Source organism: Agelaius phoeniceus, chromosome 3 (genome assembly GCF_051311805.1).
Source record: "Agelaius phoeniceus isolate bAgePho1 chromosome 3, bAgePho1.hap1, whole genome shotgun sequence".
NCBI lineage: Eukaryota > Metazoa > Chordata > Aves > Passeriformes > Icteridae > Agelaius > Agelaius phoeniceus.
Window position 1 is genome coordinate 37,091,097 of NC_135267.1, and position 21,643 is coordinate 37,112,739.

The following is a 21,643-nucleotide window of genomic DNA, read 5'->3' on the forward strand; positions in this document are numbered from 1 at the left end:
AATGAGAATACTTAATTTGAACGTAAATATACTAATGCTGACAGGAAAACTGGATATGGAAGTGTTTATATGTGATTTTAAACAGCTATCAGGGGTTAAATGACATGCTAGTCATTTAACCTTTTAAACATGAACCTCGCACCTTCATTTTCCTAGTACCTCCTAATGTTTACATGAAATTACAAGAAGAGGTAAAGCTATTTACATACATAGAAAGCAGTCAGACTTGCAGAAGCCAGTTTTGATACCCAAGTATATGACACTGAACATCTGGCCTTGTATTTTGGCAGTCTGGTAAAAGCTGTCTGATTTCCTAGCTAGAATAAAACCTGTCAATTGCAAACCACTCAGAATGGAATAATGGATCTGTATAGATAAGGATGTTGGATCCTTTAAATTAATCAGTTTGAAAACACTGGATTCCATGTTTGTGTCCAAAACAATGCTGCAACAGCACAGTTAAGGGTCACTACTGTGCAGGTGGGGCTGGGTTCCCATGCCCACTCCAGTGCTGGTCAGTTCACATGCCCACTCCAGTGCTGGTATGGGTGATAGCAGATAGCCACAATGTCAGTGCTAGTGATATGTTCAAAGCTCTGGCCACTAGGACTGACTTGTAGCATTAGTTCAACTAAAAGTAATTGTTACCACAGAATTACAGACTTTCAAGAGAACATATTAACTAAAAAAATCACACTTCAAGCTGTGACACTAGCTTTTTTAGCTCTAACCAGCTGGAAATCAGTAAAACCAGTCTCTGTTAAATAGCCCCATCAATTTTAGCCTTTCTCTTAGACTGTCTCTGATACATCCCAAGGTAACAGCTGAGATCAAGATAATGACATTTGCTTCATTCTTGGGATGGTGAAAAAGAAGCTTGTGGTAAATGTATTTTGTGCTGCCCAATATTGCTCCAAAACTATGGGTACATTTCCCCTGAATGGATAGGGAGTCTTGAGTTCCACTCCTGCCTTTCATCCCTGCCCAATTGCTTAAATTATAACTAAGTTGTCAATGGGCAGCAACAACCTGTTCTGCATTCATTTCAGTTATCCAGTGTCTTCCAAATCTTGCTTACATCCATTAACACTTCACTGACACAGACATCCAAAATTTCAGTGCATGGGGAATTGTCTCTTTCATTACAAGTCTGTAGATTTTAGCAGTAGTCTTCCCTGCCAGGCCGTATGAAATATTGCACTCTGTAGGGTAATAGCATTCTTAAAAGAAGGAAATACACCACATATTTGTTCCACACATTATTTATCCACAAACCACTGAGACTTGACTAGTATTTCTGTTTCTCTTGTCTGCTCTTCTTTCTGAATACTTTTCTTTCCAAGGCTTTAGGAAATGAATGCCTCACTCTGCTTCTAAACTGCTCATTAATAGATTTATTTCCTAGAAGTTTTATGAATTTTAGGAAATTTAATAAATATTTTGGGGAAATCTGTTTATATTTTAGCTTTCAGAAATGGGTTAGCCTGAATGCTATCTAATGCTTCTGATAGCAAGGATGTGAAATTGAAGCTGTGTAAAGGTTAGTTAAATAGGGTTTCTGTCCTCTTATGGGATTACCTATCTTTTCTAAACTGGGAGCCCCTTCTGTGGTCAGAGGAGCCCAATGACATCTGAGCTATTGGCATGAGGTTGACAAAGATGATGCAGGGCTAACTGTAGTTCTCTATGTTTCTGGCATTGGAAGTCAAGCAAGAAACAACTGAAGCATCTAAAATGGCTCCAGGTGCCTGTGGGTGGACAAGTGAACCTCATCCTGAAATTCAATACAAATGAGGGATGGTCAGTCAAGTTGGCAGAGCTTCACCCCACTTCTCTGAGTGTGACATCTGATTTGAAGAAGATTGCCACTGTGCTTTGCTATGGACATAAATCAATAAAGAATCCATTCCCTCATCCCACCAGCAGAGAAACAAAGTTGAACATGGCTTTCCCAGTCAACTTTGAGAGCATGAGGGCTCTATGCCATCCTCTCAAGGCGTTCCATTTGGCAGAAGGCCAACTGGAATCCCCAAATGGATTTTGTCTTGGGAATGGAATAGCTTGGCTCTACCCATGGCTGAGTTCTCTTTCATCTCTACCATCCTATTGACACCTGCACGAATGACACAGGGACAAGGCAAATCTTTCTGTTAGTCTAATTTTGCACAGGAGCTGAATGGTTGTACCACCCCACAGGCAAACATCCCAAGGAATAGGATTTTCAATGATAAAAGGGAAAATTCCTGAATAGCTGCTTCCAGAGGTTACCCAGCTCCTTCTTATGGTGGACTTAGCTCAAGAGTACTCATGACAGATACTTCATTTCAGTCAGCATACTGTAGGTAATGTTTGCTTTACACTTCCCAGGAGATCCTGCCCTTAACATCTGCTTATGGCAGTTGTTAGAAGTTTTATTTATTCTGTGGCGTTTTCTGATGATAGCAGGTGCAGCTGTTCTTCACAGTCAGCTGTGCCTCACACTGTTCTTCAACATCACTGCTTTGGGATGTAAATATTCCCCTCAATGCCTGGCTAATAGTGCAGAACAGACCTGCAGCCTCTCTTGACACTGACAAAGTCATGGGATTCAGTCTCAGAAAAAACATCCCAAATTCAGGTGTCCACATGCTTTGGATCTGACAGTCATTGCTGTAATCCCATGGCAGGTTTATACTCTGCAGTGGCAATGCAGCCACACTCAAAAAACTTCCTAAGGCAAGTACTTTCAGCTTTTTTATGCCTCAGAGAGATCAGGCCCCAGATAAATAATAAGTTGATTAATTTGTTACTCTGACAATCTACTGTGAATAGCCATCTACTTCTGCTGTGTCATCATAAAAATCAGTCCTGCATGGAATGGTGAGGGTTTTTCTAAATGAAGAGAATTTAGGTAAGCTGATGGTGAATGCTTTGATATAAATGAGGGGAGGGGGGTGAAAGCTATCTACAGAAGGTGGGGTTTTATTTATCTTTTCTACTTATCATTTACCAGTTGTCTAAAACTTCCTGTTTGCTCCCTATTGCAGTTACAATGTCTGCTGGGATTTACCTTGAATTAAACTACACAGAGAGTGGAGAATTTGTACCAGTTACATACAGTTCTGAATAATTCAGCAGCTTTTGTGCAGTGCCTTTACTGAAATTAGAAATTGGAATGAAAGTTCTCATACAGCCCAAAGGAATGTTAAGATTGGAGAATAAGGTTTTTATGGTGCCATTTTTGTGTAAGTAACAGAAAATGGCAATAAAACTGAAAAGTCTAGCAAAAAACCCAAACCAAAACCATAAAAAAGCAACCAAGAAATGAATCTATAATGTAGCTGAAGTCCTGGAGGTAAAGCACAGGTATTAAAACTGAGGCAGTCTTAGAGTCAGCTGGGAGCACAAACAAAACAACTTTTTGTTTTAATGGAAATACCCTTTTCAAACATTCCTTGTCATTGGTTTCCAGCCAGTCCAGAATATCGCAGTGACTGATGCCCTATAAACACTCAGACACCAAACACAGCTGTCAGGTGGCTGAAGGAAAGAGGCTCAGCAATTTGGGTGAGCATCTCAAAAGGTTTCACCAAACATTATTGTCCATAACTTGATTGTGAATCTGAGTTGACTCTGTTTGCCATTTTGGCTAGAATCAAAGTTTTTAGATTGGTTTTAAGATTTCAGATAGGTTGGGTTTTCCTGCTTAAAACCTCACATCTTTATCACAAACACAGGCCAGATGCTTTGGACACATGTAGCCAATAATTCTCTCAGGCTAGGTTTTCTTTTAGTATTAGCAATTGCATCCTGATGTAAGATTTTTAGAAATTTGCTGTGTACCTAAATAAAAACTAAATGAACAAAGTATAGACATGAATTCATGTGAATTCATTAGTTTTTGGAAACTGCTTGACCATAAAATTATTAACACAAGCTGATATTTCTATACAGCAACATCAACACCCAGGCTCCAAATGGTATTTACAAACATACAATTCATCATGCCTTGACTACTACATGTAGAAGATAGTTTATATCCTTGAAAGCTTATTTACTTCCTTCAGGAATGTAATTTGTTCTAATAAATTACATTCTCTCTATTTAAAAGCCTATCTGCTGAATACATTTATTTTACTCTGAGTGTGACAATTGTGTCTCTGTCACGAGGGTGGACTTTGCCAGTGGAAACTGGAAGTCTGCTCTGCAGCAAGCAGTATTCCTGCTGTTTAAACCATGAGTCCTGTAAAGAGCCAGCTGGCCTTCTCTTTATGTTTTCAGACATGTATAAAACATCTGCTACCAAAACATAACCATTTGTGGATGGATTAAAACAAAATCTCAGTTGTCAGCAAATGTCTATTGATCCCTTCCTCTGGCTTCCAGACACTGTAAAGCTGGGGCTGCCAGATAAGACAAAATGAATGGGGACTTTTTTTCCAATGCTAATAGCACTGTGAGGTGGCAGACTTGTTTTCAGCCACTCATTCTTCTTACTCCTTACATCCTCTGCCCCAACTATTGTTTTTGGAGACTTTGCTATCACTTGTAATGCTTGGTCCACAAACCAGTGCATGCAAATTTGGCACCTTCATGCAATATGGAGCAGGATGCTGAAGCCAGAACTGAAGGCCTGCCCAGGTAACTCTTGTCCCTGGCATGCAGGAGGGCAGTGAGAGCAAGCCTGAGTGAAGAACTGGTGTATCCACCACTGCTTGAGTCCACTTAGAATGAGAGCCAGGCAAGTACTGAAAGGAGCCTCTCCCATGAGTGAGCCAAAAACACTCAGCATGTTTTAACCATGTGCTCCTTAAGCAGCTGTTCTGTGCTTTACTCTGAGCAAGTTCTGTGGTGGTGAGGAGAGGGACCTGGCAGATGCAGAGCAAATCCCAACATGGGAAAAAACTAAAAAAACCCTGTCATTGCTTTAGTTTTTCTTCGCTACAGACAGATTTATCAAGTGATCATCAGGCAGCATTTTCCAGTTCTAAAATGGGGTATTACCAATGACACTGGTGTTCCCTTTCTGCAATTTTATTAGTGTGAAAGAACATTTGCTGTATGAGAAGGTCAAGTTATCCTGGTAATAAGCAGCTTTACATTGGAGTATCTGTATCTGAGTTAAAACTCAGAGTGATGGTAGTATATCAATGTGGCTAAAGAATCCTCGCTGCAATGGATAGTGGTAAAAATATGCAGTGTAGTCCAGCTTCTTAACTGGTAATTCTTCAGCACATCCTATCAGCTTTAAATCAGTGCATGTTCATTTGACCTGGGGAAGCAGGTGGAGGAGGCCAAAGCTAGGGATCATGAAACGGGAAAAAGGAAATATTTTCACTTTGGATTTTCACAAGATTTTGAGTCCTTGCAGGAGGATTCATAGATATGTTAGCAGTGGCAGGACACTCAAAGCTGCTGCTCTGTGAACAATTGAAAAGGTTGATCAGTGTTTTCCCTCACACAGAAAGTGTCATGGTCCAAGGCAAGATAAAAGAAAAATAATCAAATTTTGTGATCTAATAAAGAAATTAAATGAATGAGGAAGGCACTAGTCGTGACAGCTAGTTTTGTTTAGCAAAGATTACTTGGGGTTTTTGTTGTTGGTTTTGTTTGCTTTTGTGCTGTTTTTTTGTTGTTGTTGTTTTGTTTTTCCCCCCCTAAAAGAGCTTTATTGTTCAGTTCCTCACATGACAGTACCTTTCTGGTGGCCACTCATTGTCCTTTTACAGTAAGGAATTGGTGTATGAAACCCTGCCGTGTGCTTTGGGAATTTATTGTGCTGCAAAAATGTTGAGACTGTAACACCTGCATGCTCAGGGAGGATTTAGACAATAAAACTGTATTATTATGCTAACGTCTGCGCACCCCCAGATTTCCTTCCAAAATAGCACTGAGGACATATAATCTGAGAAAAATTAAAAATATTACCAAATGGAGTTGTATTCTTAGGCTAGAAAAACTTCTCAAGCTTAATCTGGTAAAATAAATCTCTTTTCTTCTAACTATCTTTTATTTGTTGTTTTCCTACATCAGAGACCAGACACACACTAGGAAATTTACTGCTAGTTCCAAATAGAATAAAGTTGCTCACCTAGTGGTAAGAAGTGTACATATTTTGGGAAGGATAAAATGTATGCTTCATGATTTTCAGTTACTCAAAAAGGTTATTTATAGATCCACAGCAGAGAAATTATGTTGTTCAACTGAAACATCCCAAAACTGACAGAAAATATCGAGCTTTACACTTTTAAAAAGAAAAAAGCTTTCAAAATAAGACAAAAGAAAATTTCTTTCCCTAATGCCCACTATGTGTGGGAAGACAGATGAGAGGTGTGGGAGCAGAGTTTATTTTGGTGATTTTTCCTTCCTCAGGCACCTGTGACAGCTTCTGCTGGAAGCCTTCAGGAAGGCTGTGGAGAAGGGAGATACCCCCTGGGATGAAAGATGGAGAAGGAGGTGGTGAGCTCAGCAGCTGACCTGTTTTGGACTCCAGGTGGAGTCAAAGGACATGCACAACATAAGGCTGAGTCTTCTTCCTGCCTCTATCCTTCTACTTGCAAGAGGAAATCAGTGATTTCTGTTTCCTTTTGGGGCAGAAGCTCTCTTGTTCCATGAGTGTGCAGAGCAGAGGTATCAGTCTGAGACACAGCATCTCTGTGCCACAGAACACATCCCCAGTGCTAATTTGTCCTCATTGCTGTGACATGAGACATCCCTTCTAAATATGGAGCAGTGGCAAAACATGAGTCTTTGTGGAGCTGGACCCTGCAGAGCCAGATCATGAGCCTGGCAATGAGTGTGGAGGCTGCAGCCTCAGAGAGGTGACTTCAGATGGGTATTTTCACTTCAATGCTCAGAACCTGGAATTTCTAGTGACTCTGCAGCTCTAAAATGTGTAGTGTCAGTGCTGGGCTTAGGGATATTTATTCATTCAAATTTGTTTGATGACAAAGAGCCATTGGAAATAATTCATACATCTCCCCTTGCAGACACACTCACATGAGTTTTGTTTACAAACTGAAGAAATGGCTGTTTTTCATGCAAAAGGTATTACAGGTTATCCATGTGGATAAAAGACTTCAGTGCATGAGTCATGAGATCTTAAAATACCAGGTGGGGAGGGACACCAAGGACCATCTGGTCCAGCCTTTCTTGGCAAAAGCATGGTCTGGACAGGATGGCCCAGCATCCTGTCCAGCTGAACCTTGAAAATGTCCAATATTGGGGAATCCATCACATGACTCTACCCCAGGGAGATTATCCCAATGCTTTATTGTTCTTCCTGTGAAAAATTTTCCAATTGTGTTAAATTGGAATCTCCCCAGGAGTAGGTTGTACCTATCACCCATTGTCTTTTCCATGTGACTCCTTGGAAAAGGAAGTCTCCCTTTTCTCTGTAGCCACCCTTTAAAAACTGGAACATGGTGATAAGGTCTCCCCTGAACTTTCTTTTCTCAAGACTGAACAAACTCAGTTCTCTCAGCCTTTCCTCATATGGCAGGCTGCCTGGTCCTTTTACCTTTTCTGTGCTCCTCTCTGGATCCTCTCCAGCCTGTCCACATCCTTTTCTGCAGAGCAGGGACCAAAACTGAACACAGTGTGCCAGATGAGGGCTGACAATCACTGAATAGCTTAGGACAATGATTTATTTCTCTCTGCTGCTGATGTCCCTGAGCAGCATCCTGTTGGTTTCCTTTGCTGCAGCAGCAGCACAATGTTCACCCTTGAGGGCCCCCAGGTCCATTTCCCAGACAGGGAGATCCCAGCCTGTGCTGCACTCCTGGACTTTGCTCTCCCAGGACCTTACACCTACCCTTGTGGAACTTCACAAGGTTCTTGTCAGCTCACTCTTCCAGCCTATCCAGGTCTTTCTACAGGGTGTCTCTCCTGTCTTGTCCCTGCTCTTTATTGCTATGCATTCCTGGCTGCTTCTTGCTCATTGCTGGAAAAATTTGCAACTACATCAAAGAAACCCCTATGGTTCAATGGTACCTGTGTGTGTAATTGTAATACTGGTAGATATTAAGTAGAGATAGTGCATATATTTGAAGAAAAACAGGATCATCTTGCAAGAAATTTGTGAGCAGGAAAAAGAGCAAAATGACTGCAGTAATATTCTGTATTTAAATTGAGAGAACTCTTTGTAATAAGTATATGGTAAATAGACAAGGGAACATCCCTTCTTCAGTTATTTGAAGTATGCAGTGTGTTGTGAAATACTGTTGGACCCACTTCTGTTTACATTCTGTACTTCCAGTCTACAGATTATTTACCTGCTTTTTGAATTGCTGATTTGGAAGCTTTTGTATCATTTAAAAACAACTTACTGTCATCAACAAGTAACCTGAGACAGAGTTCTTGCAGAATATAGCACCACATTATTAAAGTTTTTAACTTACAAAATGACTCAGTTTAAGGGAAGAATTTTCCTCAATGTATGTGCAACAATTACATATTTGATAAGTTTGTCAAAAATAACCCATTTTGATGGAATGTTAAATTTTAGTCTAAAACCAGCCTGTGACAACTTCTTCAAAATCAAATTTGAAAAAAAAAAAAGAAAAAGGAGGAATTAACAGCATTATTTCAATTAAGGAATGAATACAGGGGGAATTTAAAATATACTCTATCCTCTTACCCTGTTGATCTGAAATGCAGGGTTGTTGGGCCATTCTGCTCTGGTGCTGTAGAAGAAATTACTTTCCAGAAGATGAAATTCAGATGTTCCCATAAAAATATATTAATGTACAAGGTGTATAGAGATGTGTCATGTGTGAAGTACCTCAATTTTTGTTCTGGCCTTACAACAGTAACAGTTACACAGTGTAAATATCAGGTATTAATGTTGCAGTGCTGCAGTTAGAAACCAGTTGTGGTTGGAGCAATGAAATGTTTGGTTTTGTTTTTTTGGTTTTTTTTTTTTTTAATAGGATCCTAATTCCACTTTTCTTTGCACTTATTCTGACAGAAAAGGAATTATTTTCTTTGGTGTTTTACAGATTTTTGGCCACTTTTGAGATGAGAGTCCATGCACAGGGGGTGGAGCGGCTACGTTGCTGTTTGATTGGTGTATAGAGCTCTTCCATTACACCCATGGGTCCCCAAAGGTTTTATTAAGTACATTTTCATGTTGAAAAATGTACTCAGGGACAACAATTGAAGATGATTCAGGCTTAATAAGATGAGAAGGGCTACAGAGAACACAAAGGCAAAAGCTAGTGAAAATCTATTTGGAGAATGTTGACTTTTTCTCATGCCCTTGGGCTATGTGTTCAGAAAGTATCCTTTTCTCTCACAAATCCCATCTGTCATTTCCAATTTCTAAGAGAGGGTCTGGCAAGGAAATGTGAAGAATCTCATGAGTGTTAGAATTACTGGTGTTGTACAATGGAAATAGAACAGATAATTTTTTGACAGAAGAGATTCATGTCAGATAAATGCAGTTCAGTTAAATAGAAAGTTGCCAAAAAAATGCAATGAAAACCCTTAATCAAGATATGTCCCTGTGTTGAAAGAAACTGTTTTCATAATATCAAAATATATTTACCTCTGTATCTAAAATGTTTAGTTAAGGTTTGTAATTTCAATTTTTTTCCTTATTTTGGCCTTGTACTGCACTAGCAGCATTGTATTTATAACACAATATCAGAATGTAATATTTAGTATACAGTGTATAAACATTTTCACAATGTAAAATTTTGGTGTTGCTAAACTAAAGATTCCAATGTCCTATATTTAGATTTGTTTGACACATTGCAGGGAAGTTTCTAAAATGCAGATTAGTTTTTCCTTCTTTCTGCAACTCAACAGAATGTCAGGATATCAGAAATTCCTAGAAAATGTTATGTATTTTGTAAAGGTCTAGTTAAAATTAATTCAAGTTAGTCAGTTTTATCAAGGAAAAAGACTTTAAGAGATGAGTGAAGGCCAAACAGTAAATGGTTGATTATTAAATGAATTGTCACCAGCTCTGAAACAGAAGTCCCAAGAAGATTTTGCAGCTGGGGAGCTGAGTTGTGGTTCCCCACCTATGCAGCATCACCATTTCATGCATGTACATCACAAATTTATTGCAAAATATACACAGTACCTGATTCTGATTTCTGTACACAACCAGTCTAAGACCGATATGAAAGGACAACTCAGCCATGTATTGAGCAATGATTGATTATTTAGGATATTCATGTGCTACTGGTATATCTGGCTCTGTTGTCAAATAAGCCAAACCCCCTTATCATGAGATATTGACAACTGCTTTTAAAACTCCAACCATAAGGTGCAAAACCATTTCCAAATACAGGATAAAATAATTAATCCCTTTATGATTTGTATGTATAAGATCTGATAATTTTGTATTCTGGCCACATTTATGGGTGTGTTTACAACTACAACCTGACCTCACATGTATGGCAGTACCCATACTTACTGCAAAATAAAGGAAATCTGCTTTGAGATTTGAGCTATTTTTGTAAGACTAATTATCTTTTTATGAAACCAGCAAAATACTGAAGTATTTCCCATGATTGGAATACAGTTTTAGATTTGAAGAACTGGAGCCATTATGGTTTCCACTCTGATCTTTAGTGCAGTGCTATTTTCTGTCAGGATAGGAATTTTTATGCTGATGTGTAGGATGTGTCCCAGTGATTTGTGGCCAAGTGTGACTGTGAATGTTCTGACCAGGGAAGTGGCTCTTTTTCCTGGTGGTTCTGCTACTGTGTAGTCTCAATAATATGCACAGAAGCTTAAAGATAATAGTAGGGAGGACTGAGCGGTTAAAAGTGGGTGTAGAGCACGGGGGAGATTAGATGAAGGTAAATGTTAGCATCATTGCTGTCATAGGCAGGAACTCCTTTCTCAAGGTCACCCAAGAGAAGTCCCAGGGTGGTTGAAATCCTCCTGCTGCCAGAAGTGAGGAGCCCCTGCCTGTCCTGTGATTAACCTGTGTTAGTCACGGCAGCGGAGCTTGGCAAAAGCGATGAAATCCTCGTTACTCATCAGGACAGAACATTTGAAAACGACAGAGAATGGTAATAATGAAAGGTTTCAGCAGCAGCATTTCTCATTCATCACTGAGCTTCCTTTCATCTTCTTAGCCCTTATTTATTTTGCCCAATGGGATATCTTGGATTCTGTAGTTTCATCTTTGAGACACTACCAGTGCACATAATGGATGGTCGTGCTCTTATCACATTGTGCAAACGGGCTTATGACTCCACCCTGAGAAAAAAGTGAATTAGTATGCAAGATGTCAATACAATATTAAATTAAACAGCACATAGTAATGAAAGGCATTTAATTTAGTAATGTTCAGTGAAATCTTTACTGAGCAGAACCGATAATTGTATAAAACAGAATGGATAAAAGGCTTGACTCATCCATTGTCTAGACAAATCACTTAGAAATATGTGGGTTAGCTTTAGAGCCATTCAGACAATGTAAAAACTTATTTGTAATCTGTTTGTCAAATTAAAAATGTTTTTTCATTTGACTCCTTTGTAAGCTATTAAGAAATACGATGTGTTGCCAAACAGCTTAAGATAAGTAGCAAGAAGGCAAAAGACTTGCCCAGTGGCAGATGACAGATCCTGAGTAGGGCCAGGAAATAATTTCTGACAGGTTGTTTGTCCTCCAGAAAATGTAGTTTTGATTGACTTAAAACTTTTTGTAGATTCCACTCAAATTCAGCAAACACTTTTGCTAAGCAAAGCTAAAGAAGACAGGCAAAGAAGGAGATGCTAAAAGCAGTTTGTCAAGGTAGGGTCATACAGAGGTTTGGTCTTCTTTTTTCAAAGGCAACAAGAGTAAGAACATGGTCCCATCACTTCTGAAAGCAGTGATTTCAACACCAATGGAAGAGGAAAGCACATTTGAAGTTCTCCTTTCTCTGATCTATAGTGGAAGTGTTTACTGATAAAAAATTACTTTCATCACCACAAATGTGCATGCTTTAATGCTTTCACTCTATGCTGGCTGTGCAAGCAGGATACTGGCTGGGAAATACCACATCCTGCAGTGCCTGACTGCCTTCCTGGCCACAGGCAGGACTGTCACTATCCCAGGAGATGGAGGGAGCAAGTCCAGAGAGGCTGCAAGCTGAGGGAGTCACTGGCAGCAAGGGGTTCTAGGGCATCCTGCCACAGCCCTCAGTCCTGCAGGGTTTAATGAAGTCAAATGTCCACAGGTTGCCTCGATGGGTAATTGCAGAATTGTGAAAATATGAACTCTGACTCTGCTTCTGCCTACACGCCTTCCTCTCCTTCATCTTCTACCACTCACTGCAAGAAGGAAAACTATAGCTGCATTGACAAGAGCTTCTGAGAATTGCAGGCTTTGCTGAAGCCTGTATTTTTCTCTCTGCTGCCATGTTTTCTAGAATCAATGAAAGCATTTTATTTTTTATTTCTGTTTCAATGCACTGATGAATTGTTTTCTTCTTTTTTTTTTTCCCAACAGGTGTTCTTTACCACTTTTTCATAGAAAAGATTACATATTCTTTCTTCTTCATTGAGCAGACATAAAGGAGTACTTTTGACCATAGCAGCAGAACTATGAACTATTTTATTATATTCCTCATTTTGATTTTACACAATAACAAATATTAGTTTATATGAAAATAACTTCTATTCTTAAATGGTACACATTGAATTGCTACACATGCTCCTTTTTCAAAGAATTAGGAATGATAGCTTGTACAGAATATTATTAATCACCATTCAAACTCCAAGCACAGTAGATGGCTGCAGGGTTGAATTTTTAAAAAGAAACGACATAAAACCACATTAAAAACCTCTGCCCCATCAGCCTTAGATCTGTCTTTGTGTCTTGGCTACCAAAACTTAGGAGACAGTCTGCCCATTTCACCTCCCTCTCTGCTGCCACGGTCTTGGTCTTTTCTTCAAGTCAACTATTGGTGACAAAATCATTTGGTAGTGATGGGAATGTTCACCTTTGGGAAGGCCAGGCCCATCACTTCACCAGAGCCACCAGCAAGACCCTCTGATAGTACCATTACCTTTATCTGCTTACTTACCCCAGTACCATTTACATTTCTCTGCTGGGCCTCCCACATTCGAGCTGGCTCCAGGGAAGCTGCTGGGCAGCAGCACCAGGATGTCATGGCTCCTGCAGGAAATCACTTACAGCCAGTTGTGATAAAAGCCAACAGTGGGAGTGCAAAGGCACACAGTCAGAGCTGAGAAATGCCAGAGCTGAGATCACCCATGCAAACTGCATTGAATCACCTTGTGCCTACCTACTATGATACAGCTCCTAATTACATGTGCATGTGCAAATTTTGGGCCATTTTTGGACCATATTCAATGTATATGCAATTCCTAATTTTTAAGTCATTGTCTCTCTGCAACTGTAGTAAGTCTTTTCACCTCGTTTTTTGCTTTTCTTTGTACATGCAACCACATTCAAAGCTTTTGATGGCAGTGTTTAAGAGCAAGAAACAGAATTCCAGTCCTTCCTCAAGAGACAGTGATGCTGTAAACAAGCCAAGGTTCTTAAATCTTTTACAGCATCTCCAACTCCCATCCTATTCATGGCTCACTGATATGCTTAATTTGAGCCCATCTGTTTGCTGCTTAAAGGGAAGGTTGCATTTTATTTATTTGAAGTCATTTACATTAAATCAGAGATTTGGCTGTACTCCTGAGTGGTCACTTAAGGCAGGTCTAATTGTACAGGAAAACAGACATATTAATGTCAAATGGAAAGCAAGGCCAATTGAAATTTGCAGCAAGCAACCCTTTAATAGGGTATTAATTAAAAGCTCTGATACAATAAACTGACTATGTATAAATTTTGAACTTCAAAAAAAAAGAACAAAGTAGCTAAGAGAGGAGAAAAAAACTGGGAAAAAACTACTTTGAAATAATAGTCTTGGAGAAATATGTAAATATGCTGGAAACAGAGACACATAAAACCAGATTTGCAAGGTGAACATATCTGTTACAGTCCAGATACCCATCTCAGTTCAGACATTTCAAAATCTCTTGTTCTTAATATATCAATCAGAAGGAAGTTTTATCTATTGAGAAACATCGCACAAAACACAGAGATGTATTAAAAGAAGTAGACAATTTGTTTCTCTAGCTTTACAGGGACCTTTCTTTTACCATATCAAGAGATTTAAAAGACTCATCTGTTGCTAGAAATAGCAGTAGTGAGCAATGAACATCTTTCATGCTGAAGCTCAGATTCATTCCAGCAGCTCATGGCTACACACACAAGACACACATCAGTGCTGGGACCAGGAGCTGCTGCCACTGCATCACAGAGGTTTCCTGCAGGCAGTCAGTGCCCACAGCTCCTCTCCCACAGGCCCTGGTGCTAACAGCCCATGACATCAACTCATGTCCTGCTGCCCTTCAGGTGTGCTGGGGAGGTGCATGAGGCTGGTGCCGGTGCTATGGCAGCACCACCACATCCATGCTGGGAACCACAGTGCCCAAGGGAAGGCAATCCATGTGTTCTTGCTGTGTCAAAACATCTGGCTTTATTGTAGAACATGTTACAAGGATAAAAGAAGGTGTGATTTGAAAACAGACTTGAAATATTGAGCTATGAAGGATAAACCAACATGTTGCAGTAGCTGGATTAATTTGCCAAAGAGGGTGTGCTGGATCTTCCAGTGTGATTGTGATATTGCTGCACTAACCAGTAGAAAACTCCTTAGATTTGGAAAGCCTAAAGGATTCTTTCAGCAAAATCTTTCTTGAACTTCTTACTAAAGCTGGCTGTGGTAAAGCAGTCAGAATAGCTGCTCAGACATCAGTCTTACACTGGATGACTTGCTCTTTCTGAAGTCCAGAATGACATCATTAATTCCTTCCCGTCCTTCCAGGTTATCTGCTTCCCATTTCTTGTGATTGGCATGAAGTAATTACATGGTGCTTTTTCCATACAGAACCTTGTACTGTCAGTGAAGAAGCGATATCCATGCAACTGGCTGAAAACTTTGACCCCACAATACCCCAAGGAAGGGAGAAAGAATAAGATATTTCCATTCTTCATCCTCCTTTAGATCCCTGATTGACTTTTCTATAGGAAATTTTGATGACATGTTCCTGTCTCTAGTGGCTCTCCATAGTCTGCATCTAGTCTAAAATAAGTGGTGAAGTGGTGTGTTAGATGCTGAGATCTCCTGCTGGATCTATCACAGGTCCAGTACTGCATGTGTCATTTAAAACCCAAACATGACACAACAGAGAATGTGTGCTTATACTGAGTATAAGCAGATTTACATGTGCCCAAGGATGCCCCTGGGCATTGAGGCAAACTGACAACTGTTCTCCATCTGTTTTAGGAAGTTCTTTTAATCTGCAGTACTGGTGCTGCCTGTAAATTCTCTGTTGGGAATTGTCTCTGATGGCCACATGATGGCTTGGAAATGTCCATGTTAGCTGGTCATTGTGGGCTGGATCTATGCCAGACATGCTTTACCTGTTTCTTACTTGGACAGTCAGAGTCAGGTCCCTAAACTTTCTTGAGCTTGCCTGTGATTTTGGGAGAAGGGAGAGGGCAGATGCAGGGCTGTGCTCAGTGCAGGCAGGGGCTGACTGCACCACAGCCTGCTTGCAGAGAGGCTGTCCAAGTCCTGCCTGTGTACTAAGCACCCTTCTCTCAGTGGAATCCAAACTTATCTCCCTAGGGTTGCCTCCTAACCCATTCACAGTCCTTCAGGCACCACTACTGCCCACAGCTCCGTGGGGAGCAGCTCAGTGCATCTGACAGGAGGACAGAGGTGCTGGCTGGGATTCAGGAATGTTGTATGAGCCAGACTAGCACTCAAGAGGAGCAATCTCTCTTCCCAGACTGGTAAAAAGCCACTGAGGGGTAAATGTGCTTTCCCAAAAAGTGGTCAACAAAGGAGGTAAACCTTGAACGTGGGCATTCCCTGGGGACTGTGGTTACTGCAGGTCCCTGTGCTGCCTTGTGGGTGCTCTGTGCCACCCACTTCCCTCAAAAGGAGCCAGTGTCACTGGGGACCCATCTGAGCTCCACCCACACTTTGTGGACCACGACCTGATGCGGTTCAAGCCCCACCCTGGGACATTGGCAACCCCACCAAATGCAGCCCCCACCCCAGCAGGGATGCCCAGCAACCCAGGAGCCCTTTGCTCAGGCTGCAGGGCTTGGTGTCTGGCTGGGCCTCCTCCTCCTTGTCCACCTCCTTCTCCTCCTTCTCCTCCTCCTCCTCCTCCTCCTCCTCCTCCACCTCCCTGAAGGAGCCTGTCTGAACCACAGCCAAAATTTAACACAACTGTCAGCTCAAATCCATGTGTTGTTCTCTGAGCCAAAGCACCGACACAGGAAAAAAACCCCTCTGTGTTTCTTGTTGGGTCTGTAGGAATTCAATTGCCAGCACATATTGCTTCCAGCAGACACAGCACAGCTTGACCTGTTCTCGCAGGCAACAGAAGTTGAATTTAGGAGCCCTAATAATTGCAGCAATCTGGTCATAAATGAATTATAGGGCAACAATTATCTACTGAAATTTTTAGATTAGAGAAGCTTTCTTTTTGTGGATGAAAAAATGAATTAGTGGAATAAATTATTTGCTGCAAATTATTATTTCTGCTCCTGTTGTTTGCTGATCTGTGACACATCTGATACAAACATTCATCAAACAAGCCTGTGTCACTCTTTTCAGCTACAAAAACAAGGGTTTAATTCATTATGATTTCCCTGACCGTTCTTTGGATCATTTACATTTGCCCAAGTGGATTTAAAATGCTACCAGATCTCCTCTAACATTTCACAGGCACACTGAAAGGTGTAAAGAACTCTGAAAAGGTGCAAGACGAGGGAGAATAAAGCACAAGGATTTTAGCAGCCACACTAAGTAAAGTCTTTATAAGGACAGATCTGGCATTTCAAAAATAGTTTCTTCTCAACCTTTTGAGAATGTGCTGAGATTTATCATCTGAAAGGAGCTGATTTCACCTTTCAAACAGAACAATGTCCTGTGTGCCTTTTTGTAGGTATTTGTTCTGTAAAATGGACAGGGAAGGTTAAGGGAGGGGAAAAACCTTTTTGGAAACAAAGGTCTCGGTGTTGATCGTGCTGGACCCTGCATTGATTTCTCATCATTACCTAGAGAAAAACGAAAAGGTCACTGGAATGAATTGTTGATCAAAGAGAGTAAGATCTGAGATGGTTAAATCTGAGGATTTAAATCTACAGAACTTTTCCCTATGCTTATGCAGTGTGACAAAATTTGAAGCCTAACTTTTCCAGATCTTGATTTTGTTTTGTAAGATTGGATAAGTAATCCCATCTGCATTTTCCCCTGTGCAAGCATGTCACTGCTATTGGCATCTTAAAATTTATTTTGCTAATGCCAAGTTAGTTAGTAAGCAGGAAAGCCACAGGTGGGTAATTATTTATTGATGAACCCGAAAAACTGAGGGGTTTTGCAGGTCTCCAAAGCATTTCTTTTGTCTCAAGAAGCTTGCAAGTATCAGCAAATTTATAGGTGCCTGGAAAAAAATTCAAGGGACTTCTTGTATTATACCCAAACTATGCAGCACACTCAGGAGCACATGAAGGTGACTCTGGCCTCCAGAGGTTCACAGCATGACACTGTGTAGATTAATAGATATTACTCTCTTCCTGGGACCTGATATTCCCTTTTCCTGGGTATGTGACACTATGAGCACATGCCATGTCAAGATGAGGTCTGGTGCACAATGTCTCATTAATCACCCATAAGCTTCTGAGACATTGGAGCAGGAACACTGCGTAGTCAGCAGGGTCCCCCTGGCTGTGTGACACCAGCAGGAGGACAGCAGGCACACCACAGATCTCACCTTTCTCCCAGGATAGACACAAGCCTGGAGAAGCAAACAGTCAGCTGGATTTGCTCCTCTCTATTCCCCTCTACTGAGAAGCTTTTCAGAAGCCAGTAAATTGGAAACGATCATAACTTGCTGGTGCAGATAATTCTGCTGTGGCCAGAAACAGTTAACTTATGAACTGCAGGTTTTCCTGGATCCACTAAAATGAACTGTAGAGTCAGATTTAAGAATTTAAGGGTGGTAGGTTTCCTGCCTGTAGAGGTCTGGGGGAAAATGTTCTTCAAATCCTGGAATTCAGAGAAAACAAAGTTAAAAGGAAATGCTTGTTATTCTACTTTTACTTTTAAAGAGCTAGATGTGGTACAAAGCATTGCTTCTGGTAAGTAGCAGTCACTGAGATATCATAATAGATGTAAATTACTCAAACCCTCCTCAGGCTCAACTGACTACAGGTCACAGAAATGTAGCTAAAAGTGAGGACCAGAGCTTTGGGAAACATGCACAGAGTGTAGGGGAGGTTTTGCTCCACATCTGCAACAGAAACTTTATGGTCTCTGCTTCTTTCTCAAAGACACCAGTACAAATCCAAATTAACTCAGTGTCCTGGCACAGGACAGAGATGCTCTAGAGTTGCTCCTGTCTCACTGAGAGTAGGATTTATGCCAAATGTTTATTCCCAAAATGCAGTATTGCTTCTTCTGGCTTCTGCCTGGAGAAAATATTTGTGTGTCTCTCTGAGCTCTGGATGACTTTATACACGATTAGGCTTTGCATGTGATAAAACAAAATGTTATAAAAACTCCTTCAAGTTCCTGTCAGAATAGAAACGCATCATTGTACCACTGGGCAGGCGTATAAATAGCTGAGAAGAGCTTTCTGTGCAGCTGGTGCTTTGCTGCGTTTCACCAGGAGAGGGTAGAGTTTGGAAAGGACTCCTGGCAGCCCAGGCTCCCTATTGTGCTGGGAAACAGCGAAGGGAAAACAAGCACAAGTTTCTCCTCTGCCTGTTTGCACCGACTGACTATGTGCGAGAGTCAGCAGATGAACTCTGGAAGACCTTAAAGTAAACAGAAAGCGGAAAGAGAAACAAATTCAAAAGCAGCTTTCTAGGGAAGTCAGTGGAATCGAAGGGAGAAGCCGCGGCAGCTCCCGTGGGCTCGCCCCGCCGGCTGTCTCAGAGCTGTCACTCACCGCACCGTGCCTTAATCAGAGCTCGGGATTTATTTCTCTGCCGTGACTTCCAAGCTGTGAATAGATATCCCTTTTAGAGACAGAATGGGACCTGAAAAGACTCTCGAGCACTGAACAGAGTGGTGAGTTTTATTAAATGGTTTCTTCTCTTTCCAGTCTGCTGGAGCTTTCTAACACCCTGCTTGCAGGCACAGCAGCCCGATGACTTGTCTTTTCCCTGCAGCTTGTTGCATTCCTCACCAGGCTTTCCCGACCGCAGGTTTCTATCAGTAACCTTTCCCACCAGGACTCCAGGGCAGTTTGGTGACATTTGTAACAGAGCTGCCTCAGTGCTGATTTGCTTTCATGAGAGATTAAAACCACAAAGCTGTGAAACCAAACAACGGGCTAAAAATCAACTAAAATCCAATATAATCATAAAATGGCAGGTGACTCTAGGTTTCCAGATGTGGACAGCGATGGATCAGAAAAAAGTGAAGAAATGGAGATTGTAGTCAATGTCGGCGGGGTAAGGCAGGTGTTCTACGGAGATAACCTGAATCAATACCCAGAAACACGGCTGGCAGAGCTGGTCAATTGTTTATCGGGGGGATACGATAGCATATTTTCCCTCTGTGATGACTATGATCCTGGAAAGAGAGAGTTTTACTTTGACAGAGATCCAGATGCTTTCAAATGCATTATTGACGTGTACTACTTTGGGGAAATTCACATGAAGAAAGGAATATGCCCCATATGTTTCAAGAATGAAATGGAATTTTGGAAAGTGGATCTGCAATTTTTGGATGACTGCTGCAAAGCTCACCTAAGTGAAAAAAAGGAGGAACTGGAAGAAATAGCCCGAAGGGTGCAACTCATTCTGGATGACTTGGGAGTAGATGCCTCAGAAAGTCGCTGGAAAAAGTGCCAAAAATGCATCTGGAAATTTCTGGAGAAACCAGAATCATCCTATCCAGCTAGAGTGATTGCTGTACTGTCATTTCTGTTCATTTTGATCTCCTCTGTTGTGATGTGTGTGGGGACCATCCCAGACTTGCAGGTGGTAGATGCAGAGGGGAACCGTATGGAGCACCCGACCCTGGACAGCATCGAGACCGCCTGCATAGGCTGGTTCACCATGGAGTACGTGCTGAGGCTGATCTCCTCTCCCAACAAACTCCACTTTGCCCTGTCTTTCATGAACATTGTTGATGTGCTAGCAATACTTCCTTTCTACGTCAGCCTGACCTTGACCCACCTGGGAGCCAAGCTGATGGAGCTGAGCAATGTCCAGCAGGCTGTCCAGGCACTGCGCATCATGAGGATCGCGAGGATTTTCAAGCTCGCACGGCATTCCTCAGGGCTCCAGACCCTAACCTATGCCCTGAAACGCAGCTTTAAGGAGCTCGGGCTGCTCCTCATGTACTTAGCTGTTGGAATCTTTGTCTTTTCTGCCCTAGGTTATACCATGGAACAAAGTCACCCTGAAACTCTATTCAAAAGCATCCCTCAATCATTTTGGTGGGCAATCATTACCATGACCACAGTTGGATATGGAGACATTTACCCTAAAACAACACTAGGAAAACTGAATGCTGCCATCAGTTTTCTTTGTGGAGTGATAGCGATCGCCCTCCCCATCCATCCCATCATTAACAACTTTGTCAGGTATTACAACAAACAGAGAGTTTTAGAAACAGCTGCCAAACATGAATTGGAGCTGATGGAACTAAACTCTGCTGAGGGGAAAGCCGCAGGCTCCAGAAGTGAACTGGAGGATCTTTCAAGGGAAAGCAAAGAGGGTCCTTTTTATAGCAGCCGGATAAAAGTCTCCCACAGTGACACCTTTATTCATCTCCTGTCAGAAGAGAAACACCATAGGACCAGGCTTCAAAGCTGCAAATAAACTGTGAGCTGTTGTCAGCGCTAAGCTGCAGATTGGGACAACCTGACAATCAGCTATGGAAGGGACTCACAGATCTGTCAGAGTTGGGAGGGAGCACTGCTTTGCTTTTCTGACATGAATATAAATTAACCCCATGGCTTCTCCATCAACAGTTGGTAAGACTTTACCATTATTAACCCAAAATAAAACAGTAGGACTCCAGCAGTCTGAGATCAGACTGCTTATATTGAGTGTGATCTGGCAAAAACCATTTGTAACCATTTCAGAGACTGAAAAATCCTTCCTGATCCGTAAATGTTCAATGACCCGAATGTGCAACATTGCCACATCAGAACTTTGTACCTGTGACAATAAAGAGCAGCATCACACAGATTGTGTCTTCCAGGCTCTCTTCAATGCCTTTGCAGCTAAGGGAACTGCTCCTTAAAAAAATTAAAGCAGCCTCTCATTTGTATTAGATTCAGGCTTACAGCAAAATGTTGCAAGCAGTTTGAGCCTAGAGATACCGAAGGTATCAGCATATTGTGTGCAGAATATCAGAGTGAATAAATGGCTTTGTTTTGTAAAATGTACTTTGGGGTCAACTTTTTGGATAGGTTGCTGTTCTGCTTTCCAGAAAAAGTTTACTTTGAACTATATTTTGAGCAGAGATACAGAACAGAATCAGTGTATTTTAAGGAGCAAATTTAAAAATATTTGTTCTAGCTATTAATTGTTGGATGGTTTATATATGCAGGGATCTTTCAGGAAGGATTTATAATTAAGTAGCTTTTTAAAA

The 21,643-nt window shown here is 41.2% G+C and overlaps 1 protein-coding gene across 1 annotated transcript; it reads left to right on the forward strand.

Annotated features, from left to right (window-relative positions):
- The first annotated feature begins 18,678 nt into the window (after positions 1-18,678).
- KCNF1 (potassium voltage-gated channel modifier subfamily F member 1) lies at positions 18,679-21,235 on the forward strand. Its single transcript, XM_054629870.2, has 2 exons — positions 18,679-19,102; positions 19,204-21,235. Exon 2 carries the CDS (start codon positions 19,402-19,404, stop codon positions 20,863-20,865), a length of 1,464 nt encoding a protein of 487 aa, XP_054485845.2. The 5' UTR covers positions 18,679-19,102; positions 19,204-19,401; the 3' UTR covers positions 20,866-21,235.
- The last annotated feature ends 408 nt before the right edge of the window (positions 21,236-21,643 follow it).

Excerpts from the sequence above, each read along its gene's own strand:
- KCNF1 (XM_054629870.2), top strand. The coding sequence starts at position 19,402 with ATGGCAGGTGACTCTAGGTTTCCAGATGTGGACAGCGATGGATCAGAA.